Below are 20,921 nucleotides of genomic sequence, written 5' to 3'. Positions count from 1 at the left end.
CGGTTTCTGAGTTGACCTGAATGCCATGTAGTGGTGTAGAGGCTTTGCTTATCCTGTCGGGTATCCAGGTTAATGCACTGTGGCAACAGGGGAGGTCTAAGAACAGGACTCAGAGCACACTTAACTTTTCACCTTTCCTGAATCTCAGGTAAATTAGAAACAGATGTCTATTTATGGTTCTCCAGCCATTATGGATAACCAGTTAGATGGGGGTATGGGTGTCATTGTCATCAACTCAAGTGAAACTCATTGCTCTTTTAATAAGGCCATGCAATAGGCTATGTGTGTATGTCTATTTTATTTAAATATGTGTAGTAATCAACTCACTGATGCTACTCTGTGATCAAACGAGCTTCTGAGTATATCATAAAGCAGGCTTTTCTAACCACTGTAGTATTCAGGAGTAGTCATTTAGAATGTCTTTAGTTTCCCCCAATTGGTAGCCCAAAAGTTAGTATACTGCCATAAATGTTTAAAAAGTAACTCTCTGCCATTGGCAGTGACTAGAAACTGTAAGAATTTCTGCCAAAGTTATTGTGATCTAATTCTCTCTTGAAAGCACAAAGCTAAACTAAAGCATGTATTGAAATGCTTGAGTCAGCTGCTCAAAGGATACACTGGTTGCACCCCTGCTCGTTTTTTCTAGGATGAAAAAAATCTCCTTGGTGATCTGAAGCAGTTAGCTTTTACTCTCTCCACCTAGAAATACACATATTATAACTATACATAGAAAGCACACACACATACAAACACACACAAACTTTTTCTAAATGTTGGCATTAGCATTATTATATTTTCTAGAATTATGCTTAACTTCAGCAGATCTTCTTGAATAACTTATAGGAAAATAATGTTGCCTCTTCTGATTGCTGTTTAAAATTTTTAACTTTTCTAGCTTTTTAAATTAGGGAAGGAGAAGAAAGACGCCTACTATTTATTGAATGTTTAGCATGTGCCTAGAATTTTTACTTGCTTAGTGTTACTGCCATTTTGTAGATGAGGACTTCAGGACTGTCAAGTGAGGTCACATAGCTCTGAAGTAGCAAGCACAGTTAGTAGTTAGTATTTGAACAAGGTCTGATTCCAAAGGCCTCTCTGTCACCACATCATGTAGAGTGAGTGGTAGGATGCTATGCTTATAAAAGATTATCATCAATATTACTAAGTTAAAAAAGCAAGATGTGGAAACAGTAAGCATAATATACTACCATTGTGTGTATTTATGTATATACACACGTATGTGTGTCTATTTTCATACATGCTTAGCCTGTTGCTGGAAGACCATACAGTAATTGCCTCCAGGGATGGGAATTGGGCTGCTAGAAATACATACTGTTTATCATAAAACCTTTTATACTTGTTGAATTTTGTTTTTTTCTCTCTTTTTAAAAAAATTTATTTATTTTTGGCTGCATTGGGCCTTTGTTGCTGCGTGCGGGCTTTTTCTAGTTGCAGTGAGCGGGGGCTACTCTTCATTGCGGTGCGCATGCTTCTCATTGCAGTGGCTTCTCTTGTTGCAGAACACAGGCTCTAGGCACATAGGCTTCAGTAGTTGTGGCACGCAGGCTCAGTAGTTGTGGCTCGCGGGCTCTAGAGCGCAGGCTCAGTAGTTGTGGTGCACAGGCTTAGTTGCTCCTCGGCATGTGAGATCTTCCTGGACCAGGGCTCGAACCCTTGTCCCCTGCATTGGCAGGTGGATTCTTAACCACTGCGCCACCAGGGAAACCCTGAATTTTGTTTTATATGCATGTATTACCTATTCGAAAAAGAAACAATATTCTAAAGACTTGTTAGCTGTGTTTTTAGAAACATAGCTGATTATTTTTTAGATTTAGTAATCTATTTCTTAGTAAAGTTTCATAGGCTTGTAAAGCTTCTAATGCTATAAAATATTAATACTAGCTATTATGACATTGATAAGCATTGATAATGATCATATCTTTCTAGTTTTTCAGTTCCCATGATACTACTCTAATGACCTACCACAGTGGAATTTTAGAGGAGGTAGATTACTGATGTAACAACATATATTGATGTTAGAAGAGGAAATGGTGACCGATTTATCTACATTCAACGATTTATTGACATTTTAATGCTTTTTAAGATTTTACTAAAAAAGGATTTAATAATCTTCAGTTTATCTAGTTTTTGAAATAAGAGCACAGTGCCTCAAATGATAGTAGTTGCCAGTCATGAATGAGGTAAAAGAAGTATTTTATGTGTCTTAAAATTGAACTTAAAAGAAAAACATTTCGCATATATTAAACGCTATATCTTAATTTGGGGCTACCGTTAATAGAAATACCTTGTTTTTGACTATGTTTTTGTGCTTGTTTTTCAAAGCTATAATGGTTTGTTTCCAAAGCCGTCTCCCTTACTAGACTGGGCATTCTTTGAAGGCAGGGTCCATACCTAAGTTGCTCTTGTATTCTCAGTGACTAGCCTAATGCCTGATACTTGGAAGGTAGCTGAAAATGTTGACTGAGTTGAATCGAATTGAAGTAGAGATACATAGCTTAGTCTGGAAAAGAGAGAGATCATCTCAGTCTTCAGATATCTGAAGGGTTCTCATGTGGAAGAGATTAAGTTTGTTCTATATGGCTTCTGTAGTCAGCAAACCAATGGGTGGAAGTTTCAAGTTTCTAAATGTTGAGTTGTCTAAAGCTAGATGGGGCTGTCTCAGGAGGTACTGAATCTATCCAGATTCATTCATGATGGCCAACTACTGAGATAATTCAGCTATTTAATTGTTCATTTTTTCCTTCACTCATTTATTCAAACATTTACTGAGTAGGCACTGGTCTGGATTTTAGACACCAAGATTGAATAAATTGTAAACCCTGCCTTTGGGGAACTCACAGCCAGCAGGGAACTGAAGTATTAACAGAGGATTACAACCCAGGGTGCTTAGAAGTTGCTACAGAAGAGTAATGGTAATACCCTGGAGAGAGTGAACAGGAAAGGCTGCTGAGGAGGTGACTCTTGAGTAGAGTTGGCCAGGCCAGCAAAGGGAGAAAGGAGTCCTAAGCAGAAGCAACAATATGCAAAGACTCAGAAGTTAAAGTTTTTAGGATAGAGTAGTGTTATATCATTTGGATTACATGCTCTTAAAGCACCCTCCGATCCTAAGATTCTGTGTGCTGGCTCTTTAACTTCGTGTATTTTTTCACTTCATGCCAGATAGTTTGTGTATGTATATATTTCCGTTGTTATTTTTCATAGGAAGCAAAAATACTAACCTTCTTCTTTGATTTTTGTTCATAGTTAAATTCATCCGAGAAGTAACGCCATATATCAAGAAGCCATCGTTAGTATCAGATCTGCCATGGGAAGGTGCAGCTCCCCAGTCACCAAGCTTTAGTGGCAGTGAGGACTCCGGTTCTCCAAAACACCAGAACAGCACCAAGGACAGGAAGGTCATCCCTCTCAAAATGTGCTTTGCTGCTAGAAACCTAAGCATGCCGGACCTGGAAAACAGGTGAGCTGTACCTAAGGAGAACATTGTACTCACAGCTTTGCAAACTTAGAGATATGTTGCAATATTACTTTCTCCCTTTGCGTATTTTTATGCAATAATATGACTGTTGACTAAATTATATAGAGGAAAACATCAGTCTGAGATGAGAGAATCATTTTTGTACTTCCATATTTAAATTACTTCACACATATATGTACATATATAGATCAATTTTGGATGAACACACAAGAAGCTTAATGATGGTTATGCCTGGGGAATGAAATGGGATTAGAAGGTAGAAGGAAAGAAGAGGCTTCTACTTTTCATTTTAAACCTTTCTGGTGTGTTACTATTAGTTTATTCATTATGAATATTACTTAATAATAGAAAAAGTCTTGTCCAAGAAATTAAAAAAAATATCTCCTAGGAGGAAATTCCTTATACTATGGTTAGTGTAAAGAATCAGAGATCTTAAAAAAAAAGAAAAAAGAATCAGAGATCTTCATTATAGGTCAGGCTGCATCAACTAATAACGTGACTGTGGCAAGTTAGCTTCTTTTGACCTCAGTTTCCTCATTTGTGAAATGAGAGCATTGGATTGGATAATTTCTAATGTCCCTCCTAGTTCTATCACCATTTGGGTTCTATGACTTTGTCTTCATTAATGCCATGACGTGGTACTGGTAAAGCTAGTGTCTGGTTAGAGATCAGGGGAAAAAAAGAGATAAAGAAAGTAGTCCAAAGACATAGTTAAGGACAAACTTTTTATAATATACTTTCGCTTTTATGGTCTCCTCTGATCTGAATGCACAGCCAGGTGCCTAATCAGGATGGGATGGTTCACAGAAGACAGCAAGAAGCTGAATGACCTTCTTGGGCATTTTAGGCCATAGGGACATGGAATGGAAGCTCCTGCTCTATAATATATTATGTGTATGCTGGAAAGAGTTGAGCTCTGCAATCACACAGACCTTGGTTTGAATCCAAACTAGGTCACCTGCTCCAAAGAAGGCTCTGAGCAAGTTCCTTCACCTCTATAAACCTCCATATTCTCAGTGATTAAAAAAAAAGAATAACTCAGTGTGCAGATTAAATGGCATAACACACATGAAGCCCTTTGTATAGAGCCAAACATATAGTAGGTTCTCAAGAAATAGTAGCTTAAAAAGTCTTAATTGGGCTTCCCTGGTGGTGCAGTGGTTGAGAATCCGCCTGCTGATGCAGGGGACACGGGTTCGTGCCCTGGTCCAGGAGGATCCCACATGCCGCAGAGCGGCTGGGCCCGTGAGCCATGGCCGCTGAGCCTGCACGTCCAGAGCCTGTGCTCCACAATGGGAGAGGCCACAACAGTGAGAGGCCTGCGTACCGCCAAAAAAAAAAAAAAAAAAGTCTTAACTGCTAACTTTGTATACATACATACTTACATACATATATATATATTTTGGCCATGCCATGCAGCTTGTGGGATCTTAGTTTCCTGACTAGGGATTGAACTCGAGCCCTCAGAGGTGAAAGTGCAGAGTCCTAACCACTGGACAGCCAGGTAATTCCCATGTATACATATTTTGAAAATTACATTCTGATACATTTGTATTGTTTTTATTTGCTTTCTTTTAAAAGTTCAAGACATAGAAATTACTTCTTGTTATATAAAGGTTTATTTGTGAAAGATTGTGTGTATATTGAAGCATATATAAATACAGAACAGCTTGATCTTTAAAGGAATGCTTTTTTTTTTCATACAGTAAGAATCTAATTTGTACTTATACATACCAGGGTCGGGGGGGGATAGATTGGGAGATTGGGATTGACACATATAAACACTACTATGTATAAAATAGATAACTAATGAGAGTAGACTGTAAAGCACAGGGAACTCTACTCAGTGCTCTGTGGTGACCTAAGTGGGAAGGAAATCCAAGGAAGAGGGGATATATGTATATGTGTGGCTGATTCACTTTGTTGTACAGCAGAAACTAACACAACATTGTAAAGCAACTATGCTCCAATAAAAATAAAGAAAAAAATCTAATTTTTAAAGTAAATAATCAACTCTGCCTCTTAAATTCAAGTTAAAATTTTTTTCTCAAATGAGATATATTTATGTAGAGACTTTGATCTGTTAATCATGGACTTAAAAAAAATTATGTAGTTAGGACTATAGAGAAGGAATTAGAATAGAGTTACAATGTGATAAAGAGAACAAATAGACATTAAATTTGTCAACTGATTGTCAGGCTGAGGAAAGTATTCAGGCTAAGTCCCTTCGTAATAAATCATTTCTTTTTTAAAAAATAAATTTATTTATTTATTTTTGGCTGCCTTAGGTCTTGCTGCACGCGGGCTTTCTCTAGTTGCGGCGAGCGGGGCCTACTCTTCATTGCAATGTGTGGGCTTCTCATTGCAGTGGCTTCTCTTGTTGCAGAGCACAGGCTCTAGGCGTGTGGGCTTCAGTAGTTGTTGCTCGCAGGCTCTAGAGCTCAGGCTCAGTAGTTGTGGCACATGGGCTTAGTAGCTCCGCGGCATGTGGGATCTTCCCGGACCAAGGCTCAAACCCACGTCCCCTGCATTGGCAGGTGGATCCTTAACCACTGTGCCACCAGGAAAGTCCCTATAAGTCATTTCTGAGAATGAGAATAGATTGTTGTCTTAGTCTGTTCAGGCTGCTGTAACAAAATACCATAAACTGGGTGGCTTATAAACAACAGAAATTTACTTTTCACAGTTAGGGAAAAGCCTTGGAAGTCTAAGATCAAGGCACTGGCATATTTAGTGTCTGGCGAAGGCCCACTTCCTGATTCATAGATGGTCATTTTCTTGCTATATTCTCACATGGCAGAGAAATCTAGACAGCTCCTTGGGGTCTCTCTCATGAGAGCACTAATCCCATCTGTGAGGGCTCTGCCCTTACGATCTAATCGCCTCCCAGAGGCCCCATCTTCTAATTTTGTCACATTTGGAGTTAGGATTTTTTTTTTTTTTTTTATGGTACACGGGCCTCTCACTGTTGTGGCCTCTCCCATTGCGGAGCACAGGCTCTGGACGCGCAGGCTCAGTGGCCATGGCTCACAGGCCTAGCCACTCTGCGGCACGTGGGATCTTCCTGGACCGGGGCACGAACCCGTGTCCCCTGCATCAGCAGACGGACTCTCAACCACTGCGCCACCAGGGAAGCCCCCATATAGTTTTATTTCTGTTTCATTTTTAAAATGTTTCATTCAAGTAAAATTAAAATTCTTTTTTTAAAAATAATTTTATTTATTTATTTATTTATTTTTGGCTGTGTTGGGTCTTTGTTTCTGTGCGAGGGCTTTCTCTAGTTGCGGCGAGCAGGGGCCACTCTTCATCGTGGTGTGCGGGCCTCTCACTATCGCGGCCTCTCTTGTTGCAGAGCACAGGCTCCAGACGCGCAGGCTCAGTAGTTGTGGCTCACGGGCCTAGTTGCTCCGCGGCATGTGGGATCTTCCCAGACCAGGGCTCGAACCCGTGTCCCCTGCATTGGGAGGCGGACTCTCAACCACTGCGCCACCAGGGAAGCCCCGGGGTTAGGATTTTAACATGAATTTGAGGCAGGGACACAAACATTCAGTCTACAGCACCTGTAGTGCTGCTGATATATTTCTATAGCACGCTGGGGTTGTGGGAGGGAGAGAAGGAAGAAGGTGATATGACTTGGCTGTATTGCTGAAAGTGGTGCTAGTTTATCATCCACTAAGACATCTTTTAGAGCTCAATAACCTTGACCTTTATTAAAACTTGGGGCTGCATTCTCTTTAGCGTATATGCTAAAGACATTTGGTGGATGGTCAAGTTTGAAGTAGATTTTCAGAAACAACAAAAGAGGGCAGTTTGGGCTATAAGAGTTGTATCACACCGTGCTCTTCAGTAAGATGATCAGTCTACTTATTACTCTACAAGGATAGGTCTTAGAAGAGTTAGGCTTTTGCAGATTATCAGGCTTAATGCTGCAAAGTAATTCGTTTCCAAAGTTACTTAAAATAGCAAATTTGGGAACTTCCATGGTGGTCGCATGGTTAAGACTCCGTGTGCAGTGCTCTCAGTGCAGGGGGCACGGGTTCGATCCCTGGTTGGGGAACTAAGATCCAGCATGCTGCATGGCGTGGCCAAAAAAAGAAAAAAAAATACCAGATTTGCAAATGATCTGCTTTTTGTAAAATATAAGTTGGAAGAGATTCAAGGTTATTCTTATGTCACTCTTACTTGCATTCCAGTGTGCTTTCTAGAGAAAAAGAAAAGCAGTAGAATTGCAGGTACCTGGCAAAATTATGCTTAACTTTGGTTATACCCACAGGAATGTGAACATCTATCCTAAGTGTCTTGGTAGAAAAAAATGTTCAGAGCCATTGAGTAATTAGACTGAAGTTAGGGTGATACACTTTGTAACTTTAGGCAAACTATTTGTTTTCATAAGCCTTGGTTTCCTCCTGTATAAAATGAAAGGTTATATGAGGATTAAATAAGAGAACAATTATAAAATTGGCATAGTATGCTCTCAATATATTATTATTATAGGTGCTGTTGGTGTCCTTCTGACCTTAAATAAGTCCCTTAATTCCTCTGTCCTCCTGTTTTTTTCTTTCTGTAAAATGGACATAATAATGCTTGCTCAACTCTGTTCTTTTACTTCAAGGATAAATAAGATAGTATCTGTAAAGTCACTTGGAGCTCTTTGATCCTTAAATTTATCTCAGCTCTGTCAAAGGAAATGTCATGACAGGTAACACAGCTGCAACATTTAAAGCCATGGAGAAAACCACTTCATTTAGGAACAGCAAAAATAAGTTTCATCAGGACATCTGTCACCAAGATATTTATCACATTGCAGCCTTATATAACTGACCATATTTCTATTTGAAAATCTTAATCTTCCACATAGTCTTTGGTAAAACTCTGACAAGGAATAGGCTTAGATGTGCCCTAATCTGGAAAATAATTATGAATCTGGTATTTAAGCCCTACATAGGCAAGTGGATTCCCATCATCATTTTTTCCCTAACAATTTATTAAGAAAATCTTCAAACATACAGCAAAGTCGAAAGAATTTTATAGTCAACACTCATTTTTCCATGACCTAGATTCTACCATTAACATTTTACTATATATACTTTATCATGGATTGGCCCACCTATCCATCCGTCAATCCATCTTAATTTTCTTTGATGCATTTCAAAGTGAATTGCACACATTAGAATATTTCTCTCTACTCAAGCGTGCATATAGAGTTCAGTGTTTTTGTTGTAGCTTTTTTCTTTTGAGACAATATTTGCATACAATAAAATACACAAATCCTAAATTTTGACAGATGCCTAAAATTACGTAACCCAAGCCTATCAAGATACAGGACATTACTGTTACCTTGGAAAGTTTTCTTTTTCCCCTTCCCAGTCAATTCCCTCTCCCACCTTCCAAGGCTATCTCTGTTCTGACTTGCTGTCATAGATCTGTTTCAGCTATTCTAAAACTTCATGTAAATGTAGTCATATCATATGTACCTTTTTGTGATAGAATTATTTAGCTCAGCATAAGAATTTTGAGATTCATTCTTCTTGTTGCATGTAACAATAACTCTTTCTCTTTTATTGCTGAGTAGTGTTATGTTTTATGAATATAGCATAGTTTCTTTATCCATTTTCCTATTCACGGATACCTGAGCTATTTCCAGTTTGGAGCTAATATTAATAAAGTTACTATGAATATTTTTGTACAACTCTTGTGGGCATACATTTTTATTTCTCTTGGATAAATTCTTAGGAGTGAAACTGCTGGCTGAAAGGGTAGGTGTATGTTTAGGTTTTTTTTTTTTTGGTTGTTGTTTTTTTTAATGTTTTTTAAAAAACTGCCAGGCTTTTTTCCAGAGTGGTTGTGCCATTTTACATGCCCACCAGCAGTGTGTGAGAGTTTCCATTGCTTCACATCCTTGGCCAGCATTGGCAGTGTCAGTCTTCTTAATATTAACTATTCTGATGGGTGTGTAGTGGAATCTCTTTGTGGTTCATCCTTCATTTTAATGTAAAGACTTCACTTTCTAGATAAAAAACTTATTTGACATGAGAGGAAAGCATCCTTTTTTTCTGTTTTACTACATTGATTTAGTTTCTCTAAAGCTGAGAAAAAGTGCTGACCATCAGAATAAATAAGTAAAGAGGCAGGGGAAGTTTATTTGCTTCTTCCACCTCTAGTCCTCAAGACCTCACTAGATGCTTTTGATAGTTATAAGCGGTTCATTGTGGAAAGTGAAAGCTAAATAAATAATGACAAAGTCCAGGGAGAGAACATGAGCCTGTTCCTTAGCAAACAGCATTGTGGGCAGTGCGGAGTTTAGCGAGGACAAGGTGTTCTTAAACGCTGCTTTTCGGAAATGTAAATCTGTTATCATTGAGCTGGTTCACAATGTCTGGGTCATCTTCACTTCGGCTGTTTTCCATGTAAAAGGTAAATTTTGGCTTTATGATGTATAGAACAACATGATTATTACTAAATTGAACACATAAGTTATGTCAAAGACTTTACTAAGCAGAAGAAATAAGCAGGCTAGACTTAAGAATCCTATGCTTCTGTGGACCTAAACATGATCTGATTCATCTGATCAGAATGTAATTGCATTTCTCAGGAAATCCTCAGTGGTTTGACCAGAGGCCAGAACTCTTCACACTGTAGCTGTCTCTTCCTCTCTCCTGTGGGCCCAAACAATGACTGGCAGACTGCCTCCAAACTTTTATTCGTAGAATTTTCATTTGAATTTGTCTTTTAAAACAGCAGTAGACATTAGGAAACACTTTGTCCCCTTTATCAGCTCTAGGGGCTGCTTCTTTAAAGGCAAACAGACTTCTGGATCCTAGAATCATTAGTCCTGTTTTGGAGTTTATTTTCTGTTTCTTCTAATTTAATTTTCTATTTTACAATCACTTTTTAAGAAACACTGCAAAATTTCTCTTCATGAAAAATTGGTGATTCTGTCCTGGGAACTGTTTTATTTCCTGTTTTCATCTTTTTCCAGCCTAGTGGTCCCATGATCTTTTCCTGCTTAATCAGGTTAAGTTTATTTTATATCAGACTTATTTTCCTTTCTTTCAGTTATTAATAAGTAGGATCTTTAACATCAGGATTTTCAGAGTTTAAACTGTGGCAAAGGAGCTGTGTCTGAGAGACTCTCCCAGGAACTGTATGAGGTATAAAGGCTTTTTCAGAAGGTGAATGTTTTGTGTCCAGAGAAGGATGAACTGATTCCTGCCTTTAGCTCTAAGTAGGTCAGTAGGAGGAGTGAAAGAAATTTTTTGTCATAGTTTTGCAACAACTTTTAGCATGCGATTAAGGATGTTAAGCTGGTTACAGTGCCAAAACAACCAGCTGGAAGTAAATAGCCTCTGTCGAAAACAACTAGCCTGGTATAGGGTCTAAATTAAGGACATCACTGGCTCTTGCACTCAGTTTGGTGGAATGAGGGTGGATATGAATCTTCTTCTGGGTTGAGGGCGGGGCAGTCACTGGCCGCTGGGGATGGGGAATGCTGAAACAATCAGCTGGCCTCTTTATTTTAGCTGAGTGCTTTACTCCCACTTCCAGAGGTAACTGGTGCCTCCAGTTCCCCAGCCTCTTCAGGATTCTGCAACATGGATCGGCTTGGATTTGACCCTCCCCACTTTTCTTAGGTCTGTTCTGTCTGTTTGCCAGCTTCCAAAATTTTATTGTAGTCGCTCTTCTCCTCTTCTCCCCTTCTCCCTGAGCTTGTAGGATTATGCTTTTTAAACATTCTCTTTAAAGTTTGGTGGTGACTTCTTACATACAGCACCAAAAGCACAGTACATAAAAGAAAAAATTGATAAGTTGAACTTCATTAAAATTAAAAACTTCTACTCTGTAACAGATACTGTGTACTGGAGTTCTCCAGAGAAAGAAGCAACGGGATGGATAGATAGTTAGATAGATTTATTTATTTATTATAGGAATTAGCTCATGCAGTTGTGGAGACCAAGAAGTCCCATGATCTGTTGTCTGCAGGTTGGAGAAACAGGAAAACCAGTCTTATAATTCACCCCGAGTTCAAAGGCCCAAGAACCAGGAACGCCAATGTGTGAGGGCAGGAGAAGAAGATGGTTGTCCCAACTCAAGAAGAGAGCAAACTTGCCCGCCCCCCCACCGCTTTTTTATTCTATTCATGCCCTTGGTGAATTGGATGATGCCCACCTGCATTGTCGAGGGCCATCTTCTTTACTCAGTCTACTGATGATGCTAATCTATTCCAGAAACACCCTCACAGACACACACAGAAATAATGTTTTACCAGCTACCTGGACATCCCTTAGCCCAGTCAAGTTGACACATAAAATTAACCGTCACACACTGTTAAGAGAACGAAAAGATAAGCTACAGACTGGGAGAAAATCTTTGTGAAATACATATCAGGTAAAGGACTGATATCCAAAATTTACAAAGAATTCCTAGGACTTCCCTGGTGGTGCAGTGGTTGAGAGTCTGCCTGCCGATGCAGGGGACACGGGTTCGTGCCCCGGTCCGGGAGGATCCCACATGCAGCGGAGCGGCTGGGCCCGTGAGCCATGGCCGCTGAGCCTGCGCATCCGGAGCCTGTGCTCTGCAACGGGAGAGGCCACAACAGTGAGAGGCCCGCGTACCGCTTTTATTCTATTCATGCCCTTGGTGAATTGGATGATGCCCACCTGCATTGTCGAGGGCCATCTTCTTTACTCAGTCTACTGATGATGCTAATCTATTCCAGAAACACCCTCACAGACACACACAGAAATAATGTTTTACCAGCTACCTGGACATCCCTTAGCCCAGTCAAGTTGACACATAAAATTAACCGTCACACACTGTTAAGAGAACGAAAAGATAAGCTACAGACTGGGAGAAAATCTTTGTGAAATACATATCAGGTAAAGGACTGATATCCAAAATTTACAAAGAATTCCTAGGACTTCCCTGGTGGTGCAGTGGTTGAGAGTCTGCCTGCCGATGCAGGGGACACGGGTTCGTGCCCCGGTCCGGGAGGATCCCACATGCAGCGGAGCGGCTGGGCCCGTGAGCCATGGCCGCTGAGCCTGCGCATCCGGAGCCTGTGCTCTGCAACGGGAGAGGCCACAACAGTGAGAGGCCCGCGTACCGCAAAAAAAAAAAAAAGAATTTCTAAAACTCAACAATAAGAAAACAACCCAATTTTAAAATGGACAATAGATCTGATCTGAACAGACACTTCACCAGAGAAGAACTACAGATGGCAAATAATCATATGAAAGGTGCTCAGATCATATGCCATTAGGGAATTGCAAATTAAAACAATGGGTTACCACTATACACATATTAGAATGGCCAAAATCCACCTGACAGTACCACATGCTGGCAAAGATGTATAGTAACAGGAAGGCTTATTCATTGATGGTAGGAACGCAAAATGCTACAGCTACTTTGGAAGACAATTTGGCAGTTTCTTACAAAGCTAAACGTAGTCTTACCCTGTGACCCAGCAGTTGTGCTCCTTGGTATTTACACAAAGGAGTCAAAAACTTTCTCCACACAAAAACCTACACACAAATGCTTTAATCGTAATTGCTAAAACTTGAAAACAACCAAGAAGTCCTTCAATAAATAGGTGAATGGATAGACAAACAGTGGTTCATCCAGACAGTAGAATATTATTCAATGATAAAAAGAGGTGAGCTGTCAATCCACAGAAGACATGGAGGAACCTTAAATGCATATTGCTAAGTGAAAGAATCCAGTCTGAAAAGCTTACGTACTGTATGATTCCTTGGAAACAGTAAAAGGATCAGCAGTTGCCAGTTCAGAGCCAGGGAGTGAGTGTAATATACTATTTTAAACCGTCCCATAATAAATGTATAACTATTTTTCTTTTAGAAAATATAATCTTTTTTTTTTTTTTTTTTGCGGTACGTGGGCCTCTCACTATTGTGGCCTCTCCCGTTGCGGAGCACAGGCTCCGGACGCGCAGGCTCAGCGGCCATGTCTCACAGGCCCAGCCGCTCTGCAGCATGTGGGATCCTCCCGGACCGGGGCAGGAACCCGCGTCCCGTGCATCGGCAGGCGGACCCTCAACCACTGCGCCACCAGGGAAGCCCCTAGAAAATATAATCATTTTCTTAGCCAACAAATATTTATGTTAAGGACCATGACGGCAACAATTGATATAGTGGAAAATAACATTAAAAAGAAAAAACATTATAAAGTAATATAGAGGACTAAACAAAGGTCAACGTGAATGTTAAGCTATTTGTCAGTAATCTCTTTTCTTCTTCTACTTTTGCTGAGCTTTTAGGATGGAGGTGTTCCTCCTGACTAGGAATGTGTCCTGCTGGTGAGCTCTGTGTAGTCTCATCCTTCTTGGGTCCAATTAAACCTCCCCAGGCCATTTCTCTTTTGTAATCCATCTTACATCCCACCATAAAATTATTATTATTATTATTTTGGCCATGCCAAGTAGCTTGTGGGATATATATATATCTCTCACATTTTGTTTATCCATTCCATCAATGGACATTTGGGTTGTTGACACCTTTTGGTTATTGTGAATGATGCTGCTGTGAACCTAGGTGTACAGATACCTCATAAAATTATTTTTAATTTGTTTTGATCATATCGTTCCCTTGTTGAGAATCCTCAGTGATTCCATGTTGCTTACCAATTAATATTCAGACTTAACCTGCTATTCAAAACCCTCTAAATTTTAATCCCAAGCTACTTCTCACTGTATTTAGCTATAGGATAGGAAATCAAATAAATTCATCAGAACTGTAACTAAAACAGAAAGCAGGATAGCTTATGACTTGCTGTTTAAAGATATTTCAAGTGTGGGCTTTGTGAAGTGTTTTGGCTGGTCACAGATCTTATTTTATGTTTTGACTATTTTCTAGAACTTTCTGGCCTACTTGGCTATTGCCCTAGAACTGTGAAGGCATATAAAACATGGATAGACTGGTGGCTAGACCTTCAGGTAGCTAGAAGGGTAAGTCTAGTGGGAGGGCACGTGAGTGGGTAAGTAGGTGGGTACCAGGTAGATGTGTTTATAAATTGACTCACAGCATGACACCAGCTTGGTAAGTGTGCCCCAGAGGTGTAGAGGCCTCCATTGCAGTCCTGCTTTGCTACTCCCATCTTGGGAGTGCCTTTTTTAGCCAGGAACTTTGTGGTAGTCATCACAGTTCTTTATAGAAGTAGTTTTTGTAACCTGTAATTGTGTATTAGTTAATTATAAATTTTCTGCTTTCTGCATTAGATGATAGTCCCAGTGAGAGTAGAGATTAGTTTTTTTTGCCTATCTTTTTCACTGCTGCATCTCTAACACAGTGTCAAGCATAGTATCTGGCATACAGTAGGTTCTCAATAAATGTTTATTTAAGAAAGGGTGGGGCTTCCCTGGTGGCGCAGTGGTTGAGAGTCCGCCTGCCAATGCAGGAGACACGGGTTCGTGAGCCGGTCCGGGAAGATCCCACATGCCGCAGAGCGGCTGGGCCAGTGAGCCATGGCCGCTGAGCCTGCGCATCTGGAGCACAGCTCCGCAATGGGAGAGGCCGCAACAGTGAGAGGCCCGTGTAAAAAAAAAAGAAAGAGTGGACTGACCAGAGTTCAAATGAGAACGAATATTTCCCATATTAAGTATGGCAAATTAAAATATTTGGAATTGTAAAGAAATTTCTAAACAGGACAAAAGAGAGGGATGCAAGCTTCAAGGCAGAAATGCCTAGTGTACATGTAAACTGGTCATCTTTGACAGGTGATGTGGGATCTGGTGACAGTGCTGCAAGGAAGCAAAAACTATCTTCAGAAAGATGAAAGAATAAAAAGATCTCTCCTTGGTCAGTGGCAGTTTGTCAATTTCCAGCCTACCACATTATTTTTCCATTTTAAAAGATATGTATGTTCACTGTTAGAACATAGCAGTGTATATATGTTAGTCATTTATTGAATGATTTTTAAAATTCATCTTGGCAAAAACTTTGATCAAAACACAAAATAGTACCCAACAAATTGCTTTATAAGGAATTTGTTGAGTGTACTTTTTAAAAAATTTATGTAATTCCTAAAGGTTACTTTTGAAGTATAGATTGTTCACAGTTGAGTATTAACAAATAATAGTCATAGAGTTGAAGATCTCTTAACTATTCTTCTACCATGACTCAGCGGATGATTTAATCATATAATGTTACCCAGACACTCAAAAACAATTTCAAATTTTCGTAAAGAGTCATTCTTCAGCTATTTTCTTTATTTCACACAGTGGAAATTTCAATTCACTGTTTGGCAGTAGGTTCTATATACCTTGCAATACTGTATACCAGAGTTTTCTAAGTATTTAAAAAAATATTAGTTCTTTCTTTACAACGTGCCTATGAGATTCAACAAGCACGCTTTCCATTTCTTTGACATGGAAATTAAGGCAAAGTGCAGTGTTCTACTACAGACTCTACAGTAGGTCCCCTTATCTTAGATCATTACATTAATACTGAAACAACAGACCCAGCAGTTAGTCTTTCCAATGATGATCTTTCCACATGTGGATCTCTCTGGAATTGGACCCTAAGGAATTAAGAGAAAGTATTTATATTCTGGAATGTAAAAGTAGATTTCCAGTTAAGTATGTTAAACCATGGCAGGTTTGATGGCTTCTGATCTAGCTCACTTTTTTTTTTCTTTTTCCACACAGATTGATAGAGCTACATTCTCCTGATAGCAGGAACACGTTGATCCTACGTTGCAAGGATACAGCCACAGCACACTCCTGGTTCGTAGCTATCCACACCAACATAATGGCTCTCCTCCCACAGGTGTTGGCTGAACTCAATGCCATGCTTGGTGCAACCAGTACAGCAGGAGGCAGCAAGGAGGTTAAGCACATTGCCTGGCTGGCAGAACAGGTAGGCTGGGAGGCAGGGCAGGGTCTCACCGGGTCACTACTCGGAGCCAGGATGCTTCCCCCATTTCGTATGTCTGTAATGTTTATCATGCAGTCAGGCCCTGGATGTCTAGCTTGCAGATCTTTTGTTAGTCTTTTGTTTCTCCTCCCCTAGTGTTTAGTTGTTTGTTGCTAATTATCACCTCTACCAGAAGAATTGACTGTCATGATCATCATCATCATAACATAACTAAAAAGGGGTTCTTAGTAACATCTGTATCCTTAATGACTAAAGATAATTTTCATGGTTTTAGAATAGGATCAGCAAACTTCTTCTGCAAAGGGCTATTAGTGCTACAACTACTTGACTCTGCCATTATAGCAAGGAAACAGTCATAGACAATATGAACATGAATAGATGTGACTGTGTTTCAATAAAACTTTATTTACGAAAAGAGATAGTGGGCTGTATGTGGCCCACAAGTCATAGTTTCCCAATTCCTGTTCTAGTCTATTGACAGAGTTTCAGGGACAACAGGCTTACTCCCCTGGTCTGGGAAAATTATAAAATATACAAAATACTTTACAAGCCATTAAACACATGTATAGTTGTCTTCTACAACTGAAAAATGAAAAGAAGAGAAACAAGAAAACCTAAGTAGATGTTGGGTGAAGGGGAAGGAAGGATATAATCCAAGTTAGTTTAGATCCAAATTTGGCAAAAGGAAGACTAAAAGTTATACATGATGTTACAATACATCCTTTTTCTTTCTGGTCCTTCACTGTCAGCTGGGCCAGAGGGAGTTGAAAACAGAAGACAGAATAGGGATTCAGAGATGAGTGTTCAAGTGCTAGCTCTGTTTTTCACTGGTTTTAGATCTTTTTAAAAGTGCCTTCATATCTTTGCATCCTAGTTTCTTCGTGTGTGCAAGGGGGCAGGGATTATTGCATCAGTATCAGCCCAGACAGGTTTTGTTCTTTTGCATTGTTGTTTTGTTTTAAATACAGTTTCCCAGGTCTGGCTCCCCATGTTCCCCATCAAGAGTTCACATTTGGTAGACCGATGGTGGGGCCTGGAAATCTCATTTGGCTCCCTAGGTGATTGTGTAGTGGATTTTGGACTCCACTGATTTAGTTTTTTTTCAGCCGTGAAATTTTACGAACATTCCAAATAATGATTCTAATAAATTATAACACAGAAATCGTACTGTGATGATTTCTAGGAGTCATAATTAGAATAACTAAGCAGAAGAAACTAATGAAAAATCATGGTATAAGTATTTACAACTTTGAAAGTTTTAGTCTTTTAGTTGTGTTTATCATTGTTTCTATATTTTTATATGCTGGTTGAAAACCTCGATTGAGTAGTAATTGTTCTGTGCTTTCAGCAATGTTAGAAATCTTCATGATTTTAAAAAGGTAATACATTCACATAGTTCCAAGGTCAGAATAAAAATTAATAGGTGATGTCTTACTCTCCTTCTGCTCCCTCATCCGCCTAATTCCTACCCCTTTGCGCCCAGGGAGGTAATCACTTTCATTCCTTTCTACTGAGTCTTTTGAGAGTTTCTTTATGCAAATAAAAGCAATTATGAATATATATTCTTCTTTTTCTCTTTTATAAAAGAAGATGGCATATTATGCACACTACTTTATACCTTGCTTGTTTCTTTCATTAGACAATATATCCTGGAGATCTTTCCATATCAAAGCATAGAGAGCATTCTTTTTTACAACTATATAGTTTTCCATTGTGTAGCTGTAGTTAAATAAGCACTCCCCCCAGTTTTGTTGTCATAATCTTTTGCCATTACAAAGAATGCTATAATGAATAACCTTGTAGTTTGTCCTTTCACACATGTGCTTTCCAAACTCTTTGGTTCCTGAGTTCAGATAGATCAGATAACAAGGGAACACACATTATCTGAATGTATTTGGTTCTTAAGTTTCTAGTAGTGAGCAGTAAAACTTTGGTTAGAAAGGGATTTATCCAAAGTTTTACATCATTTCCTGAGCTTTGATCGTTAGAGTTCATAGAACAGGAGACATTTCTATACCTGTAGGATAAATCCCAGAAGCACAGGTTCAAAGGGTATATTAGTAATCTATCTCTATAAAACAAATTACCCCCAAGAGTTAGTGACTTTGAAATAACATTTACCTCCCACAGTTTCTAAGGATCAGGAATCTGGTAGCAGCTTAGCTTCCTGGTTCTGGCCTGGGGCGCTTCATGAAGTTGCAGTCAAGCTGTCAGCAAGGGTGGCAGTCATCTGAGGGCTTGACTGGGTTGGCAGGTCCACTTCCAACATGATTCATTTATATAGCTGTTGGCAGGAGGTCTCAGTTTCTTACTGCTTGTTGGCAGAAGTCCTCAGTTCCTTGCTATGCAGGTCTTTCCACAAGATTGGCTGAGCGTCCTCGAGACATGGCTGTGGGTTTTTGTCAGAGCAAGTGATCTGACAGAGAGAACAAGATGGAAGCCACAATACCTTTTATGACCTAGTCTCTTCTCTATTCTTTTCATTAGAAGTGAGTTACTAAGTCCAGTCTATACCCCAGGGCTCCAGCTCTTAAAGGGAAGAATGGTAAAGAATTTGTGGACATCTTTTTAAACTACCACAAAAGGTATATGCATTTGTAATTTTGATAAATATTGCCAAATTTGCCTTCCATCAAGATTGAACTAATTTAAATTCCCACCAGCAACATATGAGAGTTGCCAGACCTTTAAAGTGAACTTAATTTGGTTTATGCTACATACAGACAAGTAGAAAGGAGAAAAATAAAGCCACAAATTCATCACAGTCTGCCCTTTATGGACTGTATTTATGTGTGTTTCCTCCACTCAGTTGTGAGCTCTTGGAAGATAGGAGCACATTTTCCCCAAATCTTTAGTCCGCAGAGAACTTAGCCTAATGCTTTGTAAATAGTAGATGTTCACTAATTTTTTTCCTTTGTCTACATATATACATGCAAAAAGCAAGCAAACAAGTCATTAATTATAAAATACTGTCCAAGAACACAAGCTCAGGGTTGGAAAATAATACCAAGTCGAAAAGTTTCAAATTCTTTAAAAATAGTATCACAGAACTAATCCAAAGTGCTGTTTCTAAACTATTCATGATTTTTACTTTTTCCAAGTAGTTGTTTGGGTTACCCAAATCAAATACACTTAGAATAAGTTGTTCAAGCAAGACTGGATACCATTTCTCAGAGGTATTATAATGAACTTATGTATCTGATAAGAGTTGCCTTTTTTAACGGTAAGATTGTTTAATTCTATGAGTATGAAAATGGTCAGGATAATTTTAGATCATGTAATCTTTTTAAAATAGGTAAACATTTATTTTAGCAATAGATGTGTTTCCTGAAAAGCTTGCATATGAATGAAACTGTTTCAGTTGTAAAGAAAAGATAGTTATCATTTATTTAACTTTAAATGATCTCTCCTTAACTTATCTGTTTGTTATTTCACATTGTCATAAATTGAATTTGCTTAAAATAGGGAAAACCTATGCTACAGATGTTTGGTAACCAATAGATAATCTGTTCTGTGCAAGGCACTTCTATCTTTATTGATACTGATTTTTATGTGACTGATAGTTTACCTTTTAGTTGGTTATATTCTTAAGATGGAATCTTCTTTAAGTCCACCAAATGAGGGGACATACGTTACCTATGAAATAAGTATTTTTAAGCATTTGAGTGTTGGTAGAAAAGCCAAGACAGCCAAAGAAAGCTTTGTTGTCACAGTTCCTGCCTTGTCCCTGGTTATCCTCAAACTGTGTAAAGACTCAAATTTGGAACATATACACTAAATCAGGATCAGTGGAACAATTTATTTTTTGCTCTGTGTTTTCTATTGTAATAATAAAATACATAAGTAGCAGAAGTACATCACCTCTTAAAAAGATTTGTGAGATGAAGAGATTTAGGGAATGAATAATAACTATTATTAATTTTTCATCTTTAGTGCTATTCAACTCTAGTTATTAGAAAATAAAATTTGGAGAAGGCTATTGTTTGGCCAGGTGTATGCATGTGTGGGTATTGAAACACAAGCAAAGTAGAACCCTAACTTTAGTATCCCTTTTTTCTCTGGCCAAAAACTCCATAGTGGGGAAAAAAAACACCTCAGTAGTGGAGTCCCAAGGCTGCTTGTACTGATACCACAACCAAAAACACATACTACATATAGCAGGCAGCATTTTGGTTCCAGTGAAAGCAAACAGTATCCTTATAAGTTAAGGCAAATAGGCAAACAGAATGACTTAAACTGAGGTTTCATTTTTCTCCAATGGTAAGTAGAAGAGGGAAAATATATTCTCCAAAAACTAAGGACTCAAAAGAGCTAAAGAATTAACACCTTTTTTTTTTTTTAATAATTTATTTGGTTGTGCCCTGTCAGTTGCGGCAGACGAGCTCCTTAGTTGTGGCATGCATGTGGGATCTAGCTCCCTGACCAGAGATTGAACCCAGGCCCCCTGCATTGGGGGCATGGAGTCTTAACCACTGCACCACCAGGGAAGTCCCAAGAATAAACACTTTTTAAAAACTGTTAATTGAAAGAAAAGTTCT

At 39.0% G+C, this 20,921-nt stretch overlaps 1 protein-coding gene across 1 annotated transcript in view; it reads left to right on the top strand.

The window, feature by feature from the left end:
- SNTB2 (syntrophin beta 2) overlaps positions 1 to 20,921 on the top strand; it is a 98,848-nt gene that overhangs the window by 38,733 nt on the left and 39,194 nt on the right. The window contains 2 exon segments of the mRNA XM_024763092.1: positions 3,265 to 3,478; positions 16,155 to 16,365. Coding sequence (XP_024618860.1) covers positions 3,265 to 3,478; positions 16,155 to 16,365 — 425 coding nt within the window.

This window comes from Neophocaena asiaeorientalis, unplaced genomic scaffold, assembly GCF_003031525.2.
Source record: "Neophocaena asiaeorientalis asiaeorientalis breed wild unplaced genomic scaffold, Neophocaena_asiaeorientalis_V1.1 scaffold678, whole genome shotgun sequence".
NCBI classification, from domain to species: Eukaryota; Metazoa; Chordata; class Mammalia; order Artiodactyla; family Phocoenidae; genus Neophocaena; species Neophocaena asiaeorientalis.
Note: the sequence above shows the minus strand (reverse complement) of the source record. Positions and strands in the feature narration are given on the sequence as shown.